Source organism: Mastomys coucha, unplaced genomic scaffold, assembly GCF_008632895.1.
Source record: "Mastomys coucha isolate ucsf_1 unplaced genomic scaffold, UCSF_Mcou_1 pScaffold22, whole genome shotgun sequence".
Classification (NCBI taxonomy): domain Eukaryota; kingdom Metazoa; phylum Chordata; class Mammalia; order Rodentia; family Muridae; genus Mastomys; species Mastomys coucha.
The window spans coordinates 82,485,096-82,509,096 of NW_022196905.1; the positions used below are offsets into that span (position 1 = coordinate 82,485,096).

The following is a 24,001-nucleotide window of genomic DNA, read 5'->3' on the forward strand; positions in this document are numbered from 1 at the left end:
GTAAGAGAAAATTGTTTCCTCACTTTCCTCATAAACCTTAAAATAAGTAGAATGCAAAAGGAATTCCATCCTTGATAAAACTAAATCTTTAAATCTAAATTACTACTGGAAAGGTAACTAGAATAGACTAAGTTGATACAAAGCCAGTGAAGAGAAACAAGGTGATCATAAACTAAGGACTTGAGAAACATCAAACAAGATAGGACCTGGACTAGGTAAGGAGGAACAGTAGGGAGGAGGAGAGCAGAGGGGAGTCCTACACGTTGAGTACTGCTACTCTGCCCTCAGCCTCCTTTCTACTCATGGGACCAGAATGTTGGCAAGCAGGCTTATTATGCAAAGACTAAAACTTGCAAGCATGTCTTTCAAAAAGTCCAACAGACTTAGAGAAAAGACTTACATACTAATACATTAGTGATCCTAAAGAAATAAAAGCTTCTATGTGTAATCACAGCTAGGGAAACCAAAATGTTCCCCCAAAATTAATAACACTCTTACACATATTCTACATACTATTCTTTTGGGGTTTTTTCCCTTTAGTTTATTTTTTTTTACATGTTTTTAAGTGTTTGTATGCAATGTGTATGTATCATTCGCATGCATGATGATGAGAGAGGTCACAAAATGGGATCAACTCCCCTGGAATTGGAGTTACAGTGGTTGTGAGCTATCACTTAGGTGCTGGGAAATAAACCCTGGTCCTTTTCAAGAAGAGTAAGTGCTATTAACCACTTGAAACAATTTCTACAGTCTATCTCCCAAAATTAAACATATTTTATTAAAATAATAAAGTTTACTCCCAACATAAAGTTGGGACAACATACACTATATCAAATAGATTATCCTGGTGAGTCCAAACCAATCAGAAACTCATGAAAAGTAGAAAGAATTCTTTGCCTGGAGATAACAAAGGCAGGGAATTTAAAAAACTTTTTAAATCCTTTAAGATGGAGAGGATCTGTGGGACAGAATGATGCTCTCAGAACTACCGCAGCCAGGAACTGATTTCTCTCAGTTGCAATGAGATTGGAAGTAAACTTCCCCCACAGCAGATAGGTAAAAACTTAGCACGGGTGGTTTCAGTCTAAAAGATCTTAAGGCAAGCGAATTCAGCCACATTATGCCCTAATTAATATCTGATACACAGAAATTACAAGGCAAATGAGTATTACTTCTCGTGCCTGTATAAAAATAAATTATAATAATGCAACAGGAAACCAGTGAATATTTCATGGTGCAAAGTATCACCTGTCTAAAGAGATATGCATTACTTTTGAAATCTGTTGTTTTATGTCATTGCTATTGGTTATAAGAGAACTCAGGGATCACCACAGTCAAAGACAGTTTTGTGATTTGAAAAGACAACCCAATGCACTCAAAATAAGAGCAATTTTCAAATGGCATCAAGTTCTGGGAAAGCCTGAAAACAAGTGGTATAGATGAGGAAAACAATCACAACTGTAATATCAAACATCAACTGAAACTAAAAGAGCAATGAGGTTAAAAATATGTAGAAATTATTTTTTTAAACTAAACTTCAATCCATAAACTATTATACATGGGGAGAGCAAGACATTTTCCCAAGATCTCAGAAAATTTAGCCTCTCACAAGAAAAATGAGGGAATAAAACGAAGACCACCACCACCACCACCAAACAACAACAACAACAACAACAACAACAACTGCACATGTCACACATCTTTCTGGAGAAGGGTGTTCTAGGCTGGAAAAATGGCTCAATAATTAAAAAGTACCAGAAACTTACTGTAAAATCAAATAAACAAAATCAAAGCCTAGACAGTATAAAATAACTCATCAATTCTAAACAATGACAGGATATTTAGAAATATTAATAGTAAATTAGTACTATTTTTCCCTCTGTCTTTATGCTCTATGGCTGTATTTTTAAGGAAATCCTTGAAATACATATGGAAGAATTCATAAATGAAATCACATAAAGTTTAGACCTATATTCAAAGACAGGAGGAGGGCTGGAGAGATGGCTCAGTGGCTAAGAACACTGGCTGCTCCTCCAGAAGTCCTGAGTTCAGTTCCCAGCACCCACATGGTGGCTTACAACCATCTGTAATGGGATTTGATGCCCTCTTCTGGTGTGTCTAAAGACAGCTACAGTGAACTCATATACACAACAAATAAATAAATACATAAATAAATAAATAAATAAATAAAATCAAACAACAAAAAACTGAAGGAAGTAAGAATTAACTTTCAAATTAAAAAAAAAAAAAGACATGAGAATATCAGAGTTGTAATGAGTAAAAGATAAAAAAAGAGTACCAACGAACTGATGCTTACCGAAATTGAATATCACGGTCAGAGGGCATGTTATGCTAGTCTAAGTTTTTGTGTGAAATTTTCCATTAAAAAGAAAAAGAAGGGGACTGGAGAGATGGCTCAGCAATTAAGAGGACTAGCTGGTCTTCCAAAGGACCTAGGTTCAATCCCCTGCACCTATATGACAGCTCACAGATGTCTGTAAATTCTGTTCCAGGGGATGACACCCTCACACAAGTATACATAAATAGTAAAATTAAATAAATTATTTTTTAAGAAAGAAAAAGAAATGAATGAAGAAGAGAAGTAAAAATCAGAATGAGGAGGAAGAAATTATGTACATAATTCTCTAATTAAAATAATGTTCTTATGGAAAAATTAAATCCACTCTATGGAAATAACACAGTTTAAGAATACAGCCTGCACTGTACAAGGGGTAAGGTTGTGCCAACATAAGGTAAAAGTTCCTCCAAACTATAACCTAGTTTCATGTGTGCAGTGTTAAAGATATTAATATATACAGTTTATTAATAATAATTTGGTCAACAGTACTGTAAAACAAGCAATGCTTCACTGAATCTTACTTAATATATTTTCCAAATAAAGCACATTACAATTTTTTTAGACTAAAGAACACTACATAGCATTATGTCTAAAGGCCTCTTTGGTTTACTAGGCTAGGCTGTCCTGGACCGAAATAAACTTGTAGCAAGCCTCCTGCCTCAGCTTCCCAAGTACTTTACTTAGATCATTAGTCACCACACGTGGCTACGAGGCCATTCTGAACAATGACATCTTCAGGGAAAAAGCAGACCTGTTCAGGTATGGCACAAGCAGAGGACAGAAAGTAGCACTTTAGCTGTGAATATAAATAGGGGAATTGCTAGTTTCCACTGCTCTAAGCATGGTAATTCTGAGTACGAATCAGAGTCTTTAGGAGGTGTGCAAATTCCAATATTGTCTCTATTAAGTACTGAGAATCATGTATATAATCACTGTCTGGGTAGTGATGGCGCATGCCTTTGAACCCAGCACTTGGGAGGCAGAGGCAGGCGGATTTCTGAGTTCAAGGCCAGCCTGGTCTACAGAGTGAGTTCCAGGACAGCCTGGGCTATACAGAGAAACCCTGTCTTGAAAAACAACAACAACAAAAAGTCCTTTTTAATAAGGCTAAAAATGGGATATAAATTTTACATTGATTTTAATTCAATTTAAACTTTATTTAAATTTACCAATGTTAATCTATAGTGAATTTTATCATGGCAATGTTTTCAGTAATGACACCTCTGTTGAAATGTAATCAATTTTTATGAATGGTCATTACACAAAGCATACAGTAGCACACTTACAGTGAAGTAGCAGACGTGTAGCTAGGATAACAAAGGAGACATAATTATGAAGACTACACAGCATACCTGCAGCTTCTAGTAAAGCTTCCAGTCGAGCCTGTGTCTCTGGATCTACTGTCCTGAGGTCAGCACCGTCGGCAGTGCCTGAGAGAAGCAACTTGGAAGCTGTTTCCAGCATTGGATTCTCCAAATCATCCTGGTCCAAAATGAAAGACTCCACCTAAAAAAGCAAATACAGAAAAAAGAAAAGAAAAATACTAAATAAATTCAAACAGCAAAAGCCAATTGCTTAAATAAAAAGAAAATCAATGTTGAAGATTTAAAGAGCTCATTACTCAAAGGGTGGTGGTGACATATACCTTTAATCCCAGCACTCAGGAGGGAGAGGCAGGCAGATCTCTATGAGTTTGAGATCAGCCTGGACTACAGAGTGAGTTCCACGACAGCCAGGGCTACACAAGAAAAACTCTCTCTCAAAACAAAACAAAAAACAAATAACACAACTCATTATCCACCTGCAATCCTTTTACTTCCTGAAATCATGTGCATTCTTTCAAGTTGTAGTGAGATATGCCTGAGCTTGGGAACATAAATTCTGTGAACCTTTCCCAGTGGCAGCTCTTTAGGGAATTGTTTAAACACTTGACTTTCCTGACTTTTTGCACTTATGAAGGACTGAGCTTCCACACACTTCATACAAGAGCTATTAACTGGTGTTTGCATGTTAAAAACTGAACTAAAATATTGCAGAAAGCATACTTACTAGTATCACTAATGACTTCATCAGAGAAGTCTAACTATTGGGAAGTTATCAGACTTAAGCAAATAACAATTTTAAACTTGTAACAATTTATGCTTCAAAGTTTAACTTTATTTTAACAAATAATATCAATTTAAATGGATGGTTCACTTTAATCACTTTTGAGAATGATTATCAAAAATCCAAATTTAATACTGACAGTTTGGCAGTTGCATTCTTCAGTAAAAAAATACCTATTTTATGGAAATACTTTCTTAGACTTCAAAAAATTAATAAAAAGAGGACTTCAGAGATGACTTAGCACTTAAAAGTACATAAGGACTACTCTTGCCAAGAACCCAAGCTCAATTCACAGCATCTATTTTGGGGAGTTTATAAACCCTACAAACCTATATACTCCTGCGGACATATCCACATATGGATTATGGGAGATATATGGATGTCTCCCATATCCATATGGGAAATTATGGGAGACACATACTCATAATTTCAAAAGATATTAAGTCTTTAAAAAATAGTAAAAGTGAGATCTGAAGTATTTTTTTTACTTAACTCCAAATGTACAGCCAATTAAAAATATTTATTTACTTTGGTGCTATAACCACAGGGAAATAGAACATGTATTTACTTCTGCCTTTATAGTATCAGTACAAAAAACAACTAAACATCTTAGCATTGTGAGGATAATAATTTTGACCTCCTGATAGCCTTAACTGACCCTGAGAGTTTATAGACCAGCTGTTTTAGATATGCTCACTAGAAATAAATCAGAGCAAATTTAAAGGAATTTGAGGTAGTAAAAGCCCACCCACCACAATAAGGTTTTTTGGTTTGTTTGTTTAGATGATTGGTTGGTTTTGATAGTTTGCCTATGCTGTCAAATCAACATCAAAATCTTGAACTCAAGAGATTATACCTCAGCAATGGGTACCTAAGCAGACAGAACCATAGCCAGCAAAAAATCTTAAGGTGCTTCTACATAGCTCTGCAAAAAGGACAATAAAACAAAACAAAAAAAAAAAAAAAAAAAAAAAAAAAAAAAAAAAAAAAAAAAAAAACAAGAAAGCAATGGGGGCTAGAGAGATGGCTCAGTAAGACTCACTAGATACTCTTCGGAGTACCCTGGTAAATGGCTCCCAATTACAGTTCCTGGGGACCTTCTGGCCTGTATAGACAGCAGGCATTCAAGTGAGCACAGACATGCATGTAGGCAAAATACTGATACACATAAAATGTAAATTAAGAACACACACACACACACACACACACACACAAACACGCACACGCACACCCGAGAGCCCGAGAACGCAGGCCTACTATCTAAAAGAACAAAAGAAACAACACACACAGCCTTATCTCAGCCTAGAGTTTAAGAGGTCAGAGGCTGGAGTACTTCTACTTTAGTGACAGCACTTTTAGGTATGGTGTGATTTAGAAATGTCTCTGTGCTCTGGAACAGAGTTTAAAAAGATGATTCTCTCTAAAGAAAATGCTTTGCCAAAAAAACAAAAAAGACAAAATATAATCTGCAGAAATATTTATATTAATTTAAATGTGATGAGAAGATAAAAGAAAATACATAAACATCAACAGAAATGAAGTGAGCAGATGAGTAAATTAGCTTTAGAAAGTAAAAAGGACTCAGTTCAAAGGCAGAAACGACAAGTTTCAAATTTTTCTAAAAGTATTTCAAGTAGAAAAGAATAATTTTGACCAAAATAACCAATCTGTGTAAGATGAGAGAGGAAAATAGAATGTACCACTAGCAGATGTACATGTAACTTCAGTCTGATGTAACAAGGAAGAATTCACAGCAGGAGAATTCAGGTTATAGGTTGCGGGTAGGCAGGCTTATAAAGTCCCCTATGTTATAATGTATCATTGCTAAACCTAATGAAAACTTACCAAGAAAACTGCATTTTATTCAAAATGAGGGATTTTCTTTCTCATTAACTAAATTTCTTGCTACAAACATGGCTAAAAGATACAGGAGTGTAGAACAACAATGTCCTATAGCATAGGGGAACAAACACAGTGGGGAAAGTAGGAGCTGTGCAAGGCGTATGAGATGGCTAAGTAAAGGCGTTTGCAGCCAAGACTGGAGATCTATGCCCAGAGTCCATGTATTGGGAGGACAGAAACACCTCTCACAAGCTGCCCTCTAACTGCCATATGTTCATCATGGCCTGCTCCTCCACTCCACATCAATAATTTATTCCACGGATGTGTATGTGTCCACATGGTTTCTATGCTCTCTGAAAACAAACGTTAAATTACATGTACACCCAACAAGTATAATAATCTATTTTCAGTAATCATGATAGAAGTGAAAACTGAAAAAAAAAAAAAAATGAAAATTTGGGCTGTTGATATGGCCAGAGGATAAAACATACATAAGCCAAGCCAGACAGCAGCTTGAGTTCAATCCCTGGGATCCATACAGTTGTCCTTTGTCCTCCACAGGCCCATTGTGAGGTCCATCCATCCTCCCTACACACACACACACACACACACACACACACACACACACACACACACACACACACACACACACACACACACACACACACACACACACACACACACACATACACACACACACTGAATGTTTTAAAAAAGATTTTAAAATTGCCAGATGATTCTAAGATTCTTCCCTTTTTGAAAAGCTTAGGGTATATTCAAAGAAAAGCTAATTATAAAATCTTTATGAAGAAGGAACAAAAATGTTCTTCATTGATTAGACACGTACCATTGACACCCTATATTCAAGTGAAGGAATATATATAATACAACACGTATAGGGTGGTAAAAGACTACATACAATTAGAGAAAAATCAAGAAACTGCTCCTGTAACACCGTTTACCCTTTCCTCCATATGGAGGCTGTAAGTATAGATCTTATTCAGCCTGTGCAACTGTTTACCTTTGCTCATTACTTACATATGCTCAAGGCTGACCACTTGGGATTCGACTAAGTAAGTGGGAGGTTGTCCCTGGAGAAGAAGGAATCTGCCTGCATTAAATTCTTGACAAATTTAAAGACAGAAAACTTGAAAAGAAAATTAAGAGTCTTAGGAAAAAAAAAATCACAGGTCTAATTCAGTGTAACAGAAAAGGAAAAAAAATAATCAAGGATCCTTATATATAAATGGCAGGTTTCTAAATATGTAGTAGAGAAGACCAGTTAAACCCTAGACCTATTCATTCAATACTCTTTCTACCAAAAATAAATTCTATGCTAGAATAAGAAGCTGTATGTTGATAGAGCTCTAAAAATTCTAACTTTAAATATTTTATTTAAACATCAAGGTTCCTAAAAGTCATTACTAATGACTAAAAGTAAAAATAGTACAATCAAACATTTTAGGCCCCTGATGCACCATACAATTTGAAGCATCTCTCCTAGGAAGTACTGTTCTTTGAACAAATTCTATTCATTGTTCTTTGGATACACATATTGGACAGTACAACTTGCAAGTGTCAGTTGTCTTCTTGTATTATGTGGGTTCCTGGGGTCAAACTCAGGTCATCAAGCTTGGCAGCAAATGCCTTTAACCCACTGAACCATCCCTTCCCTATTAGACTGTCTTGACACCACCCCTTCCCCAATAAATAATAATTTAGTAGGGCTTTTAGAAATAACTCAGTTTTGAAAATAGTCATAAGGCACACCAGGAGATCAAACTTTTTTTCTGAACTTAAGCACTACAAGTATTCTGGAAAATTTAACAACATCAAATGTCACCTTGGAAAAGAAAAACTACCTTCTCAATGCCTTTCCCCCACAAAAACAAACTCATAGACCTGCGGAGGTAGTGAACCTCTGAAGTAAAAAGAAGCAAACATCAATCTAAAATGTACAACAGTTTAGAATAAAATCATTTTCTCCTACTAAGCAGAATGGGAGCAAAGATTAAAGAACTGTTCTAAGTTAACAAGACTTGAGCAACAACAATAAATCATAATACAGATCCTATCTGAAACCTGGTTTAAGCCAGCCAACTGGAGAAAGAGAGCATTTGAGATATGAGAATAGGAAATTTTTTTTTTTGAAAAATTACTTGTTTTGCTGAGATAGTCTCATGTATCTCCAAATGGCCTCAAATTCACTATTCAGCCAAAGATGATCCTGAACTTAGATACCCCTTTATCCATCTCGCAAGTGCTAAAATTACAGATGTATACCACCATGTTCAGTTTTATGCAACACCGAGGATCCAACTAGATATTTATGCTTTATGCAACAATGCTTTACTTATATTTAAACTTTGTACAGTTATATAAATATAAATAATATGTTTATCTATATTTAAGCTTTATACATGTTAGGCAAGAATTCCACTGAATAAGTTTCGTCGAGCTACATACATGTATAGTAAAGGCATTTTGGACTGGTCTCTTTGTGTTTTTTAAGTCTTACTTTGTAGTGACTTTACTGAAAAGACTGCTTCAGGAAAGGGTTTCTCAGTATAGCTCTGGTGGCCCTAGAACTCACTCTATAGACCAGGCTGGCCTTGAACTTGGGAAACTCACTGCCTCTGTGTACCAAGTGAAGGGATTAAAGGTGTAAAACATTGCTCAGTTTCAGTGGTAATAATATTACTAAGTAAAATTATTCTATTACATTCTCCCCAATGAAAAACCAATGTAGCCGGGCAGTGGTGGCACATGCCTTTAATCCCAGCACTTGGGAGGCAGAGACAGGCGGATTTCTGAGTTCAAGGCCAGCCTGGTCTACAGAGTGAGTTCCACGACAGCCAGGGCTACACAGAGAAACCCTGTCTCAAAAAACCATAAGAAAAAAGAAAAAAAGAAAAACCAATGTAAACCAAAATAGTTAAGTAAAAACCAAGATCTTTTAGTAATGGTGAAATCCATCCAAATAGATGTTAATACTAATAGTTATACTCCTAAACCCTTTTATACTTAAAACAAAAAGACATGTCAGATGGTAATTTGAAGTAGCACAACAATCTGGACCAACTGTGAACATCAGTAATTTAAGCTAATTCTTTTCTCAAAATATACTCATTAACCTTGTAGCTAAATCCAAAGGATAAGAAAATAGTATACTTCAATTAACTGGCCATCACATATACCAACTCCACTAAGCAAACATTTGTCACCAATCATACCTTGTATTCAAAGCAATAAGCTAGCTATAACATAGCTTCCCATAAATATGCAATACAGAAGGATATGCTAAGTACAAAGAAGTATGAAATATATTTTTTAAAAAAGAACATTAAATAGATAGGAAGACAGTGATGACACAGAGGAAGAAAACAATTCTCTACAAGCATGGTAAAAAAAAGGAATGCTTAAGGAATAGGGCACTTTTATACAGTGCTGAAACGTTCAGTTTATAAAACCTACCGAAAGACTTCATTTAGGCAAAAATTTTCAGACACATAATTAAGAGACCATGAAAACAGTTGTTTTAGATAAATGTGACTTCAAAGATGAAACCTATTAAGAATTTGCTTTAATATATCAAATATAAAATGTGAGTTATGGTAAGAGAGGAGCTTAGGCTATGAACATAAGCATATTCAAATTGGGACTATGTGGAATTCAACATTCTGCATTCCTTTTGGCAGTACTAGTCACCAATTATTACCAATTTTGTTCTCTCCTGGCAAAAGTCTGGACTTTAAACCAAAAATGTAGGCTTCAAGAAAAGTACCTTATATTTTGACTAAAAGGTTCATTAAAAATTTCCAGGCTATCAAAGATGCCTGAGCAGGTTAAAGCCCTTGTCTCCAAAGCTGAAGACATGAGTTTACTCCATAGGACCATAGTTGGAACAGGGAGAACGGACTCCCAAAATCACTCTCTTGTGCAGCTGTTCACAATCAGTTCATCAATAAACAAACATTAAGAAAAAATTCCCTTCCTTTGGTTTGGTTTTGAGGGTCCTATGAAATGCAGGTTGGTCTAGCACTCCATCTGGCTAAGAACAATCCTCCTGTTCCCACCTCCTCTGTGCTTAGACTTCAGGCATGTTTCTGCTGCCACTATAACAAGCTACAAATGTCCTATACAACAATAAATGATTCAGTATTTGCTCCACAACAAGGTGTCTGCAAGTAAAAGTTATTTGTCTCTGAATTTTTTTATGAATCTACTTTTAGTATCCATGTGATCCTTATAATCGATTTAATAATTTCAATTAAAGAATGGTGTATTACACATATAGAACCTCTAGCAACTATAATTATAAACACACCAGCTGTTTTAAGCTATGATCATGAACTAAGACCCCTAAACTCAGATTCCCTATTTAGTGATATACAATGACAGGTTAAATAAACATAATTGAAGACATGTTTCTGAATATTGACAGAATTTATCATTAAGAAAATATCTTTTGAATATAAAAGATACTAAAAAGCAGAACGAAATGGCAGATATAAAACTTAAGGTATGAAGGCAAGCATGGTAGCACACTTTTAGTCCTAGTACTCAGGAGGCAGACAGGCAGATCTCTGTAAGTTCAAGGTCAGCCTGATTTAACAAAGTGAGTTCCAGGGCTGTTACACAGAGAAACCTGGCTCAAAGAAAAAAACAAGCAAACGAAAGCAATTTTAAGGGACAAATCTGCATCTATAATGTTATGACGGTGGCTGATTGCTAGTGATAGCATACAATAGCCTGGAACATGCTAGACAGTAAAGTGTTACGCCACTGACCTAACCCACAAATTCCCAAGTAAAATCTTGTTTGACTCTAACTTCTTCTGTTTTTGAAGGTCAGAAAAAAAAAAATTACTTGCACTTCCCAGTTCCCTGGATATAGTAAAGAGACTCATTGTAAATGTAAGTATTTATAATTAGTCACTGCAATATTCTTTTACACATGGCCCGGAACTTTAAGAGTGAGACTTCAAGAAAATACTACAATTGTTAACTGAGTTAATCATTTTTAAACTAATAGAATTCCAAAGATTTTCAGCAGTAAAATATTTTTAAAACACTTGAAATCTTAGAATGTCAATAGGGCCAAGGAGATGGCTCAGCCTGCAGAATCCTGACAGCCCAAATTCAACCAACCCACAGACCCACAGAAAGGTAGGAGAAAAACTCCAAGTTGTCCTCTGACTTTCATGTACATGACAGAACAATGGTGTATCCACACATCTCAGTCATGCAAGCGCGCGTGCGCGTGCGCACACACACACACACACACACACACACACACACACACGCACACACGCACACACGCACACACACGCATGCACACGCACACACATACACAGACACAAATACATAAAATTCCCTTTTTTCCCCGTTAAAAGAGGGGCTTTTCTTTCCTTTCAGCTCCCACCAGCCACGCAGACTGAAAATGGAAACTTGGAAATGGAGACTTGGAAATTCCAAGGCCTCTTGAGTCATGGCTTCCAGAGCAACCAGTAAGTGCCACAAGCACCTAGAAAGATGAGGGGCTGGGGGTGTGTGTGGGGTGTGTGTGCTGGTGGCATGCATCACAAGATCAATTTTAATAAACATTATCTGGGTAACTTTTAGGAAAATTGGTGTGAGGAATTACTACTTAAAGAGGAATCAGAGTTTCTACCCAACTGCCAACCTATCCAAATTGTGAACACTAATAGAAAACAGGCTCATGTACATGCTACAAAACAACAAGGCTGAAGCTGTTCCCATCGCTATGTTGTGCAAACAGGTTACTGCAAGTTCTGGGGAAAGGAAGGCTCCTTATACAGCAGCATGTCATAGTGAAGACCAAATTCTTCAACGAAGAGGATAAGATTAAGGATGTTGAAAGGTGTCTATGCCCTGGTGGCTTGAAGCCACAAAGGGTGATTAAATTCTACTATTTTCCAAGCAGGTTGAGTGTATAGGTCAGCTGATTAACAATCTGAATGAATGGTGGAAAGCTGGGCAGTGGTGGTACATGTCTTTAATCCCAGCACTTGGGAGGCAGAGGCAGGTGGATTCTGAGTTCGAGGCCAGCCTGGTCTACAGAGTGAGTTCCAGGACAGCCAGGGCTACACAGAGAAACCCTGTCTCAAAACAAACAAAAAATGTATGGTGGAGAGACATAGACCACCCTCACATCCAAAATAGTTCAGGATGTGTGTTTACTTAAAGTAGATAGGATTCCAGAAAGCAGTTGTGGATTCATATGCATATACTCAAGATTCTTGATATTCAAAGAACTGAGATAACAGTCATCAAAGCCCAACTGCATCTCATAAAGAGCCAGAACAAAACAAACAAATCCTGAGAGCCAGGGAAAAGAACAAGTTGGCGCTACAGATGACTGAGCAATTAAAATCATGTATTGCTCTTCCAGAGGACACAGGATAAACCAGCCCCCCACACCCTACACCAGCAGTTCATAACCACTCAACAACCTCAGGTCCAGAGGATCCAGAATGCCTTTGGTTTCTGCAGCTCCCACATTCACACCATACATACACATGTTCATGTTTATTTGTTTAAAGAGGGGTGGGAGAGGTCAAAAACAATTTTAGAAGTTAATGAATAGTACACCTCATGGTTTTGAGATAGAAGTTAGCAAAATGAAAGTGAACATGACTAAAATAATTTAGATTTCTAAAGTTTGGGAATAAATCATTACTAGCCCAGTCCCATATTTTTACATTTGAAACTATCCATATCATGAATATTATAGTTTTACTAAGATTATGTAAGAATGTGCTAGTGATCAATAACATAGCCTTCTTGACAGAAGTGACACAAAACATGACTTCTATTTTTAAGCTTCGAGGTGCTTATCGGTCTATAACCACTAATGTCATTTAGCATCTAGTTTTTAAAAATTATAAACTTTATGAAGTAGACTAATGTTTAAAATAAAACAAAGTTATATAGTCTAAAATTTCAAGTAGACTTTACTATAACAGTCTTACTACCACTTAACACCTCCCCACCCCCCCCACACGCAAACAGAATAAAAACTTTGAAAGAAAAGGGGTTGAAAATAGATGAAACAGCAATCACAATCAAAAGATATTTGTATCAGCTATAAAATAATGCAAAAAAAAAAGTTAAACAGGAAGAGTATCTTATAATGCTAGGTGACAGTGGGCACATCAAGGGTGGTTCAGTCATGAACATACAACACCAACCTATTAGAACTATGTAAAGCTAAACAAAACAAAACACCAACATGACAAGTTTCCCATATACCTCTCTAAGAAAATGATGAATATGTGCATTATGCAATGGCATAGAGCATTCGGGAAATAAAATTAACTATAATATTTAAAGTCAAATAGATGGCAGAGATACCTGATCATACATTAGGAAAAAAGAAAGGCTCAAAAGATTTGAAAGAGATTATCTTACAATTTAGGTATGAGGTTAAGTTCTTGGTCCAGAAAATAAACAGAATATTAATATTAATAATATGATATTCTATTAGAAATTTTAAAAAAGAAAATATCCACTAATAGAGGGAATAAAAATCTAAAAAGAAATTATTTTCTGATTTGACCAAAATATTTTTTCCTTAAAGAAAAAAATTAAGAGCTTTAAACCTAAGATTTTCAAATTACAAATCAGGTTGTATAAACCTGAGACTACTTGTAGGACAAGTCTAGCAAAAGCAAGCACAGTTCTGACAATTGTCATGGACAAAGTGACAAAGTGACAAAAGACATGCATGCTCCAACAAGTGTAGAAGCTTAAGAGAGATGGATAGCATCCTACAAAAAGTTGTTTTAAAACTGCAATACCCAAACATCTGTACACCTACAGTATACAGTGTACATAAAATAAATAAATAAATCTTTAAAAAAAAGCCCTGCAGTATCATCATGTTCAAGAAATAGGGTATCTTAATTACAAAAGCCAGAAAATACATGGGAAAACGACCAAGTTCATCACACATATCCTATAAAAAAGGATCCTACACACAAAAGTACATGTAACACACCTAACATTTTTTAAATAAAATAAATATACTGGAAAGTACTATCAGTACTACAAAAAGAAAGGGTACTCATACTAAAGAAGATCCAGGAAATTCCAGAGCACAGACTGTTTTCTCCCTCTGTGGACAGCTTCCCTGTCCCTATCCGTGCAGTGCACTCTTACCTTCCATTACACTTCAAGACACACTAGCAGGGGCTCTGCCTGGGTACTGCCCTCTGCACTCTACACAACATCCATCCTCTCACTTCCTACCTAATACCATGCCAGCCTGAAAACACCAATTTCTCACCTACTTGCTTATTGTTTCTCTCACGAGACAGGAATCGTTGTTAGAACCATACAAATACTTGTCATTATGGTGGCAACTATCTGGCCACTAACTTGTGGCAGTTTCTGGCATTATTTAAATATATTCTTGAAGGAATATTTAAAATAAACTAAATTATGATCAACAATTATAAACATGTAAGTCATCACTTAAATATTATACGTGAGAAAGAACAATGGATCATCTCAACAAAACTGTATGGTTAAACTAAACATCTACTGCCAGGTACGGTAGCACACACCTTTAATCCCAGCACCCAGAAGGTAGACTAGTAGGTCTCTGAGTTCAAAGTTACCCGGTATTACATGATAAGACTTCCTCATAAATAAAGTATCGGACTAGAGAGATGATGGCTCAGTGGTTAAAGGCACTGGCTACTCTTCCAGAGGTCCTGAGTTCAATTTCCAGGAACCACATGGTGGATCCCAACCATCTGTAATGGGATCTGATGCCCTCTTCTGGTGTGTCTGAAGACAGCAACAATGAACTCATGTACATACAACAAATCTTAATAAAAAATAAGTATCAACGACCATAAAAGTTCCTCTTAAGTGAGGGGAAAAAATTGTTCTATTCTCTATTAAAAATCTAGAGTATACATAAGCTTAAAAATGAAAAGCATTTATTTTAAATTAAGAGTAAGACACTCAAATCAGAAAGAACAGCAGCTGTTCTGAAAATCTACCAAATATGTAAGCCCAGGAAAAAATAAAAAATAAAAAGCAAAATATTGTTAAGTATAACTATTGAAAAAGAAATGCCATAATTTACAGAAAACAATTCTTTCCAGAATTTAAATAGAAATCAGTAAAACTAAATTAATAGTAAGACCAAAACAGTAATAAAAAAACAGCCTTCCTACACACCCGCAATAGCTCATTAGAAAATATTCCTTAGAGATATTAGTCACAATAATAACATAAGCTAAAGATTTTCAGGAAAATACCTAACAAAAAAGTGTGTAAAATCTATGAAAATAAATTTTAAAAAAATGTATAAAACTGTACTATAGAACATAAAAGAACACCTAAAGAAATGGAGAGGCATACCATGGTCCTGGATGGGAAGACTCAATAGTGTAAAGATGTCAATTCTCCCCAAATTAATCTGTAAATTCAATGCACTTCCAATCAAAATCCCAAAGGGATTTTTAATGGAACTTGACATGTTGACTCTAAAGTTCATCTGGAAGAGAAAATACACAAAAATTGCCCAAAAAATTTTGGAAAAAGACAATGGGGATGGGTGCCCTACCATCTGTTAAATATGAAATGAAAATAATCAAAACTGTAGAATATTGAATCCAGAGCAGATGATCTGGGACTTAAAATATGATCAAGGTAATTTCCATGTTAGTGGGAGAAAAGAAAGTATCAATCAACAATTTATTGTGGGAGAAATGATTATGAAGCTTGAAAAATTAACTAGGCCACAACCATAATTATTAAAAAAAAATTGAGGTGAATTTAAATACACTAGAAATATAAATAAAACTACTGTACAAGAAAATGTACGAAACTAAATTACTCTGATACTGTTGATAAGAACTCTCAGAGAAAGACACATGAGAAGACTGGTACACTTTTGACAGCATAAAAATAAATTTAAAAATGCCACAAAATAAGAAACTTCATAGGCAGGTTAAAATATCACAAACTATAGCATATTACATTAATAAGAGAATCAAAAAAATTTAAATTTTTACCAAGGGTAAAATGGACAAATTTTATGAATAATTTTTAATAGAAACAAAATTCCAGTCAATATTCTCAACTTTCTTGAAAAATAAGATTAATACAAATTAAAAGATAGAATTTCATACCCACTACCAAATAATGTCTAAAAGTTGAGATTGATGATAGAATATAAAACTTCAACACTTAAATTTTTCTTTCTAGAAAGTATACCTACAAAAATATTTGCACACTTAAGCAAAGATATACAAGTACATGGTTGTTCATTACAACACTGACCTTACCAGGAAAAGAGCTATACATTACCTTCATTTGCATCACACAACAGCGGTTAGATAAATTGAAAATAAAACAATAGGTACGTGTGGGCGTGGCTCAGAGGCACAGTACTTACCTATCATGGCTTCCAACCCCTCCTCAAAACCAACCAGTGTGCCTGTCACCCTTCACTGCTTCAGCCTGCAAAACTTCATACTAAATACTACTGGCTCCATCAAATATGTTATCCTCTCACTTGAATCTAACAGAAACCCTATTTTCTTGCACTAGAATAGAGTTTTAACATTAAGCAGAATAGATAAAAATATCTATCAAATGAATATATGAATATTGAAGTACAAAAATTTCTATATTGTTAAATATCTATAGTTATATTAGAAGGTAAAACTACTCTGCAGAAAATGTGTGTAACTTATCTAAAGTATACACACACACAGACAAGACTATTAACAGAGATAATAAAAAAATAAAATCCCTAAGGAAATTGTGTCTTAGTTACCTATACTCTTCCCTACAGCTTACCTTATAAATTAGGGGCTAGCAGTTAAGAACAGTTACTGTTCTTTCCAAGGCCCCAGGTTCAGTCCCTAGCACCCATATGGCCACTCACAAACATCACAAACATAATCCCAGATTCTTTACTTTTCAAAAGTGTTTTGGATATCCTATAGCTTTTTCTATATAAGTATTAAAATGTTACTGCCAAACCCAAAGACCACACCACACCAAATAGCTTGGAATTTTTGACTGGAATTGTGTTCAGCGTATATATACCATGAGGGGAATAGACATCTTTCACAGTATTAGGTTTATAATCCAATTGTATGTTCATTTTCTTTTTGCCACCTTTGTTTTCTCTGACAATTTTTTAGATTTCAACATATTTGAAATCTAACATATCATTGAATTTGATTCCTAATTGTTTAATATTTTCCAGTGGTACTACAATTAGTCCTTTAAAAAGGAACCATCCAGCACCAATACTAGTTGTTACATGGGCTACAAAGTTTTTTTGGTGCTTATCAGGTCAGATTCTTATAATCAGTTTTCAATCAGTGGGTATCAAGTTTGATCTTTTTCTGTACCTACTTGAAATATTAAAATATTTTCCTTCAAGTATGTTGACATCATGAATTACATTGGTCAACTAATGTTCAAACAAGTTTACCTACTGTACATATACATCATTAATCTGACACACTGTTGGCTGTTAGCTACTATTTTGCTAAGACTTTTTCCTACAATCATGATACATATTGTTTCCCACCTACTGAAATCACATTTGCTTATTTGCTCTCTTTGTAAGTGTACACATGAGCAAGAGTAAAAAGACACTTTGGAGGCCCCAGACTTGGCAAAAGCTGCTGTCACCAAAAGTATCTCATGAACCCCTTGTAACTTGTATAATCTTTTGGTATCAAACTGATGCAGGTCTCAAACATGGGGAGGTTACTCCCCAATGTCGATTTTCTATTATATAAATACACCAAGTTTCATAAATACTCAAATATAAAGCAGTGCTCCTCTTTCTCATCAGGAGATATGACAACTACCCACATTTCCTTCCTTGTTTAGAGAAGATTTGTTAGTCCAAAATAATATGCATGGCTTATGAAAAAGTCAAAAAGCAAGAAAAAAATTAAGGAACTAAACTGAACAAAATTAATAAAAATTTATTCTTGACATCTGCCATTCATCTGAGCCTGCAGAGGCAGAGACAGAGGAGGGCAGATCTGTGAGTTCAAGGCCACCCAGGACTACACTGGAAGTTCTAGGTCAGCCAGAACTACATAGTAAGACACTGTCTCAAAAAGTAACCAAAAAAAAAAAAAAAAACTATCTTTGGAAATACATTGACCATCAATTCTATTATTATTATGGTAACCTTTTAAATATTATATTTTAACTATACAGTGACTTCAATGTAGTGTTCAGGAAAGGATAGAGGAAAATGGAATACCCCAAATACTTTACAGTTATAAAATTATGGATTTTGAAAATTGAATGTGGCATTATACTTATTATGAAAGCGGTTTACCTGGAAAATCTTAAATAGTAGTTACATAAGCCCTGGAATGTGTGCCAAATGACCTAAAAGAATAATTTTAGGGGCTGGAAAGACAGGACATCAGTTACAAGCACTGGCTGTATTGGAAGAGGACAGGTTCAGTCCCCAAAACCCACATGACAGCTCACAACATTCTGGAACTCCAGTTCTAGGGGACCCAATGTCCTCTTCTGCTCTCTCTGAACACTACACTTACAAAGAGGAGGCAAAAACTCATATGAATAAAATAAAAATAAACCAAAACAGCAGCTAATATTAAAAAGTAGCAACAACTAGAGATTTTGAATAAATACCATAAGCCCTGGAAATTGTAATTCAGGTGAGTGGTACAGCTATAAAACTGGATCTCACCATGTAGCCTTAAGAGGCCAGGCAATTCTTACAAAGACCAAGTTGGCTTCAAATTCAGAGATCTGCCTGCCTCTGCTTCCAAGTGCTGAGATTAGAGGCACGTTTGGCTTTGAAAAGTACACAGTAACTCGTTTGTTTTTCCTGAACATTGAAAAGATAATATTGTATGTATATATATATGTATAATGTGTATATGAGAATGCAGACGATGGGTATACATGTGTAGCATTTAGGTGAGAATTTTGCAGAGTTGGTTCTTTCCTTCCACATTCATTCTAGGTATCAAATGTATGTCTCCAGGCTTTACCTGATGAGCCATCTTGCCAGCATAGTAATTCTTTTGTTGTTGTTGTTTGTTGTTGCTGTTGTTGTTTTTTGAAACATGGTTTCTCTGTGTAGCCCTGGCTGTCCTGGAACTCACTCAGTAGACCAGGCTGGCCTCGAACTCAGAAATCCACCTGCCTGTGCCTCCCAAGTGCGGGGATTAAAGGCATGTGCCACCACTGCCCGGAAGTTAATTCTTTATAACAGTTTTTCTAGAAAGATAAAATTAAACTTAAAAAATTCATCAATCTAAGCGGTTCTGCATAGTTTTTCAGTAACATTATTATGGTATCTTGACAGACAGGTTGGAGCCATCGGATATCTACATCAAAGTTTCGCAGAATCATACATAAAACTCAACTTAAAGTACTACAATTTATTTTTTTACATTTAAATATATGAAAAAAAATATTCTATTTTAAGAGATCTATAGCATTTCCCATCTGTCCAATGTTCTAATTGTCTGTGGCTATTCAGAAACAAACACATATTAAGTCAATTTCCTACCAACTAAACTATAAATTAATTAGGTCTTTTGGGTGGGCATAGTTCTCAGTTACTAAAAGGAAAGGTCCTGTGATAGAAAATAGGAAATCAAATTATAATATTACATCACAGTTTACATTCCTATTAATATGGTTTAATACTGTTTATATTACAGAAATTAAGGCACTGAGATTTAGATGTAGAGGCAGGAAAAGAAGTGAGCTAAATAAAACAAAAATGTATGAAAAAGTCTTATGGAAACACTCTTGTTTGTAAGTTAATTAAAAAATATAATTTGAAACAACAACAACCAAAAGGAGTTTGAACGGATTTTTACTTGCATAAGAAGACAGAGGTTATTAAATGGCAATCTTAGTGCCAGGAATGAGATAACTCTACCATTTTTGGTCAGAGAGGCTCCATAGGTCCACCAAATGACATAGGCTAGCTTGGTTCCATATGTGCACATGCCAAGTGTACTGTGTGTATAGAAATGAAGAAGGAATGGGAGAGAACCCCAAAAAGCTTTAACAAGTCACACTCCTCTCCCCCTCAGAAACCTCACAGCACTATGTAACTGAGATCAAACTGTCTCACCCGTTTCTTTGTAGAAATTACCATTGTCTCTACTATCTCTCAATCTCCTCCCCTTCAAACACCAATCATGGAGGTTTCCCTCAGAAACGTTATACTTACAGTTTCTTTATCTGGAATTCAACATTCAAGTATCTGCTCAATTTGCCACTAAGTCCCTATGAACAACCCAGTACGCTCAAGCATTAGATTTATAATAATTCTAGTTAGTACTATTAGTATACTATTGTCAGTCTTGCCAAATAAAATATAAACTTCATGAATGTAGGAACTTATCTGATTTCTGGATGTAGTTCATTCAAGGCAGAAACAGTACAGGAACCTAGAAGGCAGTTTGTTGAACGTACATAACTTCACTAGAAACACTTACTTAACTTTGCCAAGTCCTTTGCTTGGAGATGCTAAGCCATTTCCATGTTTTTTTTTTTTTTAAACGCACTAAAAACTTTCTAAGAACAAATTCACAGCTTCTTTGTATAGTGTATTAGTGTCGCAATAAAACTTCCTATGAATTCACTGTCTTTTACAAAACTAGAAAATATAAATTAATTGTTCTTGTAACCATGATTTGCTTGTATTATTATTAAACACATTTCATAAGAATTGTATTTTACAGAGATGATTTAAAAAGAAATACTGAAAAGACTTAGTGTACTAGCTGGGGAACAAACTAGATATCAATTACAAAATAAAATAAAAACTTTGAATTCTTTAAATACTGAAAATGCCTACTGTGACAGACCATGAAATACTTCTTCAGAAAATTGTTTGCACGGCACCACCTACTAAAAATTCCTACTTCTAATCATTTAAGAAAGAAGCAATTTTTTATTTTGGAGAATTTGGAAAAAAATAGCTTAAACTCATCTTTGTCCCTAGGTCTTACAAGAGCAGAGGTGAGCAACACTGAGATTTGCTATCCTCCTTCTCCACCCCCTCAAGAGATTCCAGTTTAATCATTCTGGGACATGCTTTCAACATAAGAATAGCAATATTTGTAAGGTCAAGACAAAAATCAACAATGAACAGATAAAGGATAATAATTAAATCATGAAGTTTATTATATAAAGATTAAAATAGTATCTTGAACAAAAAACATTTAGACATTCTGTCAGACTTTTTTTTTTTTTTAAAGAAAACTGATGGCCAACAGATATACAGAGGGAAGTTAATATATCTCTAAGTGTTACTCGAAATCATCATGAGATATGCCTTATACCTGCTTCAATGACAATTATTAAAACAACTGAGTCAAGCAAGGTAATACATGCTGTAATTACAGAAATTGGAGGCAGGAGCACTGTGAATCTGAGGCCAGGAAGTTTACATTACATTAGTAAACTGGTATCTCAAAACCAAAAATTAAAACCAATGGCAATAAAAGTTTGCAAGAATGTGTAGAATAAAGAATACTGCGGGCTGGTGAGATGGCTCAGCGGGTAAGAGCACCGACTACTCTTCTGAAGGTTGTGAGTTCAAATCCCAGCAACCACATGGTGGCTCACAACCACCCATAATGAGATCTGATGCCCTCTTCCGGTGTATCTGAAGACAGCTACAGTGTACTCATTTATAATAATAATAATTAATAAATCTTAAAAAAAAAAAGAGAGAGACCAGTTTAGATATTTAAAAAAAAAACTGATATGATACTATAAGAAATATATATTAAAGCCATTAGTATAAATAGTATTGAAGTTCCTCAAAATACTAAAAACAGAATTAGGATGATTTACCAATCCCACTCTAGAGAAATAAATCTGTATTTTCTGTATTTCAAAGAGATTGTACTCTTCAAAGCATCCATAGGGGGACGAATGGATAAAGAAAATGTAGTATATACTCTACTTAGCCTTTAAAAACACAGCAACTATCATGAAAACATGGAAACACAAACATCTATTATTTTAATATTAAATTGATATTTTAAAGCACATTCTAAAATATAAATATGCATTTGACTTGTCAATTAAAATTTGAATGCATAAAATTATACAATAAAAGGCAGAAACAAGAGTAATAACAAATGAGACAAATAAAAAGTAAAACAAAAGTGAAAAAGTTATAATTACATAAAAGAGAGATGAACTAAATACCAGCTAAAAGATACAGACTGATTTAAAAAAAAAAAAAAAGCAAGAATTATCTACCAGGTAGGCCACTCCTAGGAAATATCCTATATATGGAGAAGACATTACACATGAGCATCTCTCATGGGAAAATTAATAACAGTATACCTCAAGACAATATTAACAAAACTCAAGAGAAAGATATAACAACATTAAAAGGATAATTTTGACAGGAAAACAAAATGGTCCCAAATTTGCAAATATTTCAGAGAGAGTCCCCAAAATACACAAAGCAAAAGCTGACAGAGAAAGAATGAACCTCTCTATTATTATAATTGAATTGTAATTCTAGCATGGCTTTCAGAGACAGAACAAATAGACAGAAAATCCATAAGGATGTAAAAGATTTACGCATCATTAGTTAACATAATCTGCCTCACATTTATGGAACACATTAACAATTAATACATTCTTTAAAGTACCTTTAAACATTCACCAAAATGGTCCATACAAGTTTCAACATATTTAAATAAAACGAACTCTAAGTATATTTTTGACTCTGTATAATTAAATTGGAAATCCGTAATATTCTAACATATTCAAAAATGTAACAATCGACTTTAAACAACTCACACAACCTTTCCCCAAATAAGTTTTCCAATTTGACCATATGACCAAAAATGATACATATAATTATATTCCCAAATTCTGCCCCGAAACAGCATATAAACAGGACTTATATAGGAACAAATGCCCAAATGTTAGGCAAGAATGCTTAATTTTACACTGAAATCAACTGAACAAGACAAAATGAATCAAAAGTAAAGAGTCATGAGAAATCTAAAAACACTGAAACCTGAAAATTGACAAATAAAAAATATATCAAAAGATGTGATATATATATATATATATATATATAAAGCAGAACAGAAGAAAATGTATAGCTTATGAAGGCTAATTAAAAGGAAAATAAAAGGTTTCCACATAAACTAGGAAACAAAACTAAGTTAAATATAAAATAACAAGAACACAGAAAATGATTGGCAAAAACCTATAAAATATGAGATAAAACAGTATCAGTAATATGAAATGTGAACCAATGGTTCATGCAAAGAAAATAAGAGTACAAACTGCCAATACTAGAAGCGAAAGGGTGGGGGCAGGGGAGTTAGAAAGCTAGTCAATCATGAGGCCCTAAGCTCAACCACCAAGCCCTATGTAAAACCAAGCTGGGCATGACAGCAGATGCACTTGTTTATCCTAATGTCAAGGAAGCAAAGACAGAAGAGCACAGACATGACCAACATACAAAGCATACAAGCATCCCTTGGAACTATCAACTCAACTATTTAAGACTAAAAATACAATTTTCCCCTCCCAAGACAGGGTTTCCCTGTGTAGCCCCAGCTGTCCTGCAACTCACTCAGTACAACTGCACCAGGCTGGCCTCGAACTCAGAAATCCAACTACCTCTGCCTCC

The 24,001-nt window shown here is 34.9% G+C and overlaps 1 protein-coding gene across 7 annotated transcripts in view; it reads right to left on the reverse strand.

Annotated features, from left to right (window-relative positions):
* Ankrd17 (ankyrin repeat domain 17) overlaps positions 1–24,001 on the reverse strand; it is a 138,847-nt gene that overhangs the window by 77,048 nt on the left and 37,798 nt on the right. For 6 of the 7 annotated variants that reach the window (XM_031390963.1, XM_031390962.1, XM_031390959.1 and 3 more), the window contains exon 2: positions 3,712–3,865. In XM_031390963.1, the coding sequence (XP_031246823.1) occupies positions 3,712–3,865 (154 nt within the window). Of the gene's footprint in view, positions 1–3,711; positions 3,866–15,705; positions 15,724–24,001 lie in introns of those variants that run through there. The other variant, XM_031390961.1, reaches the window with a different exon arrangement.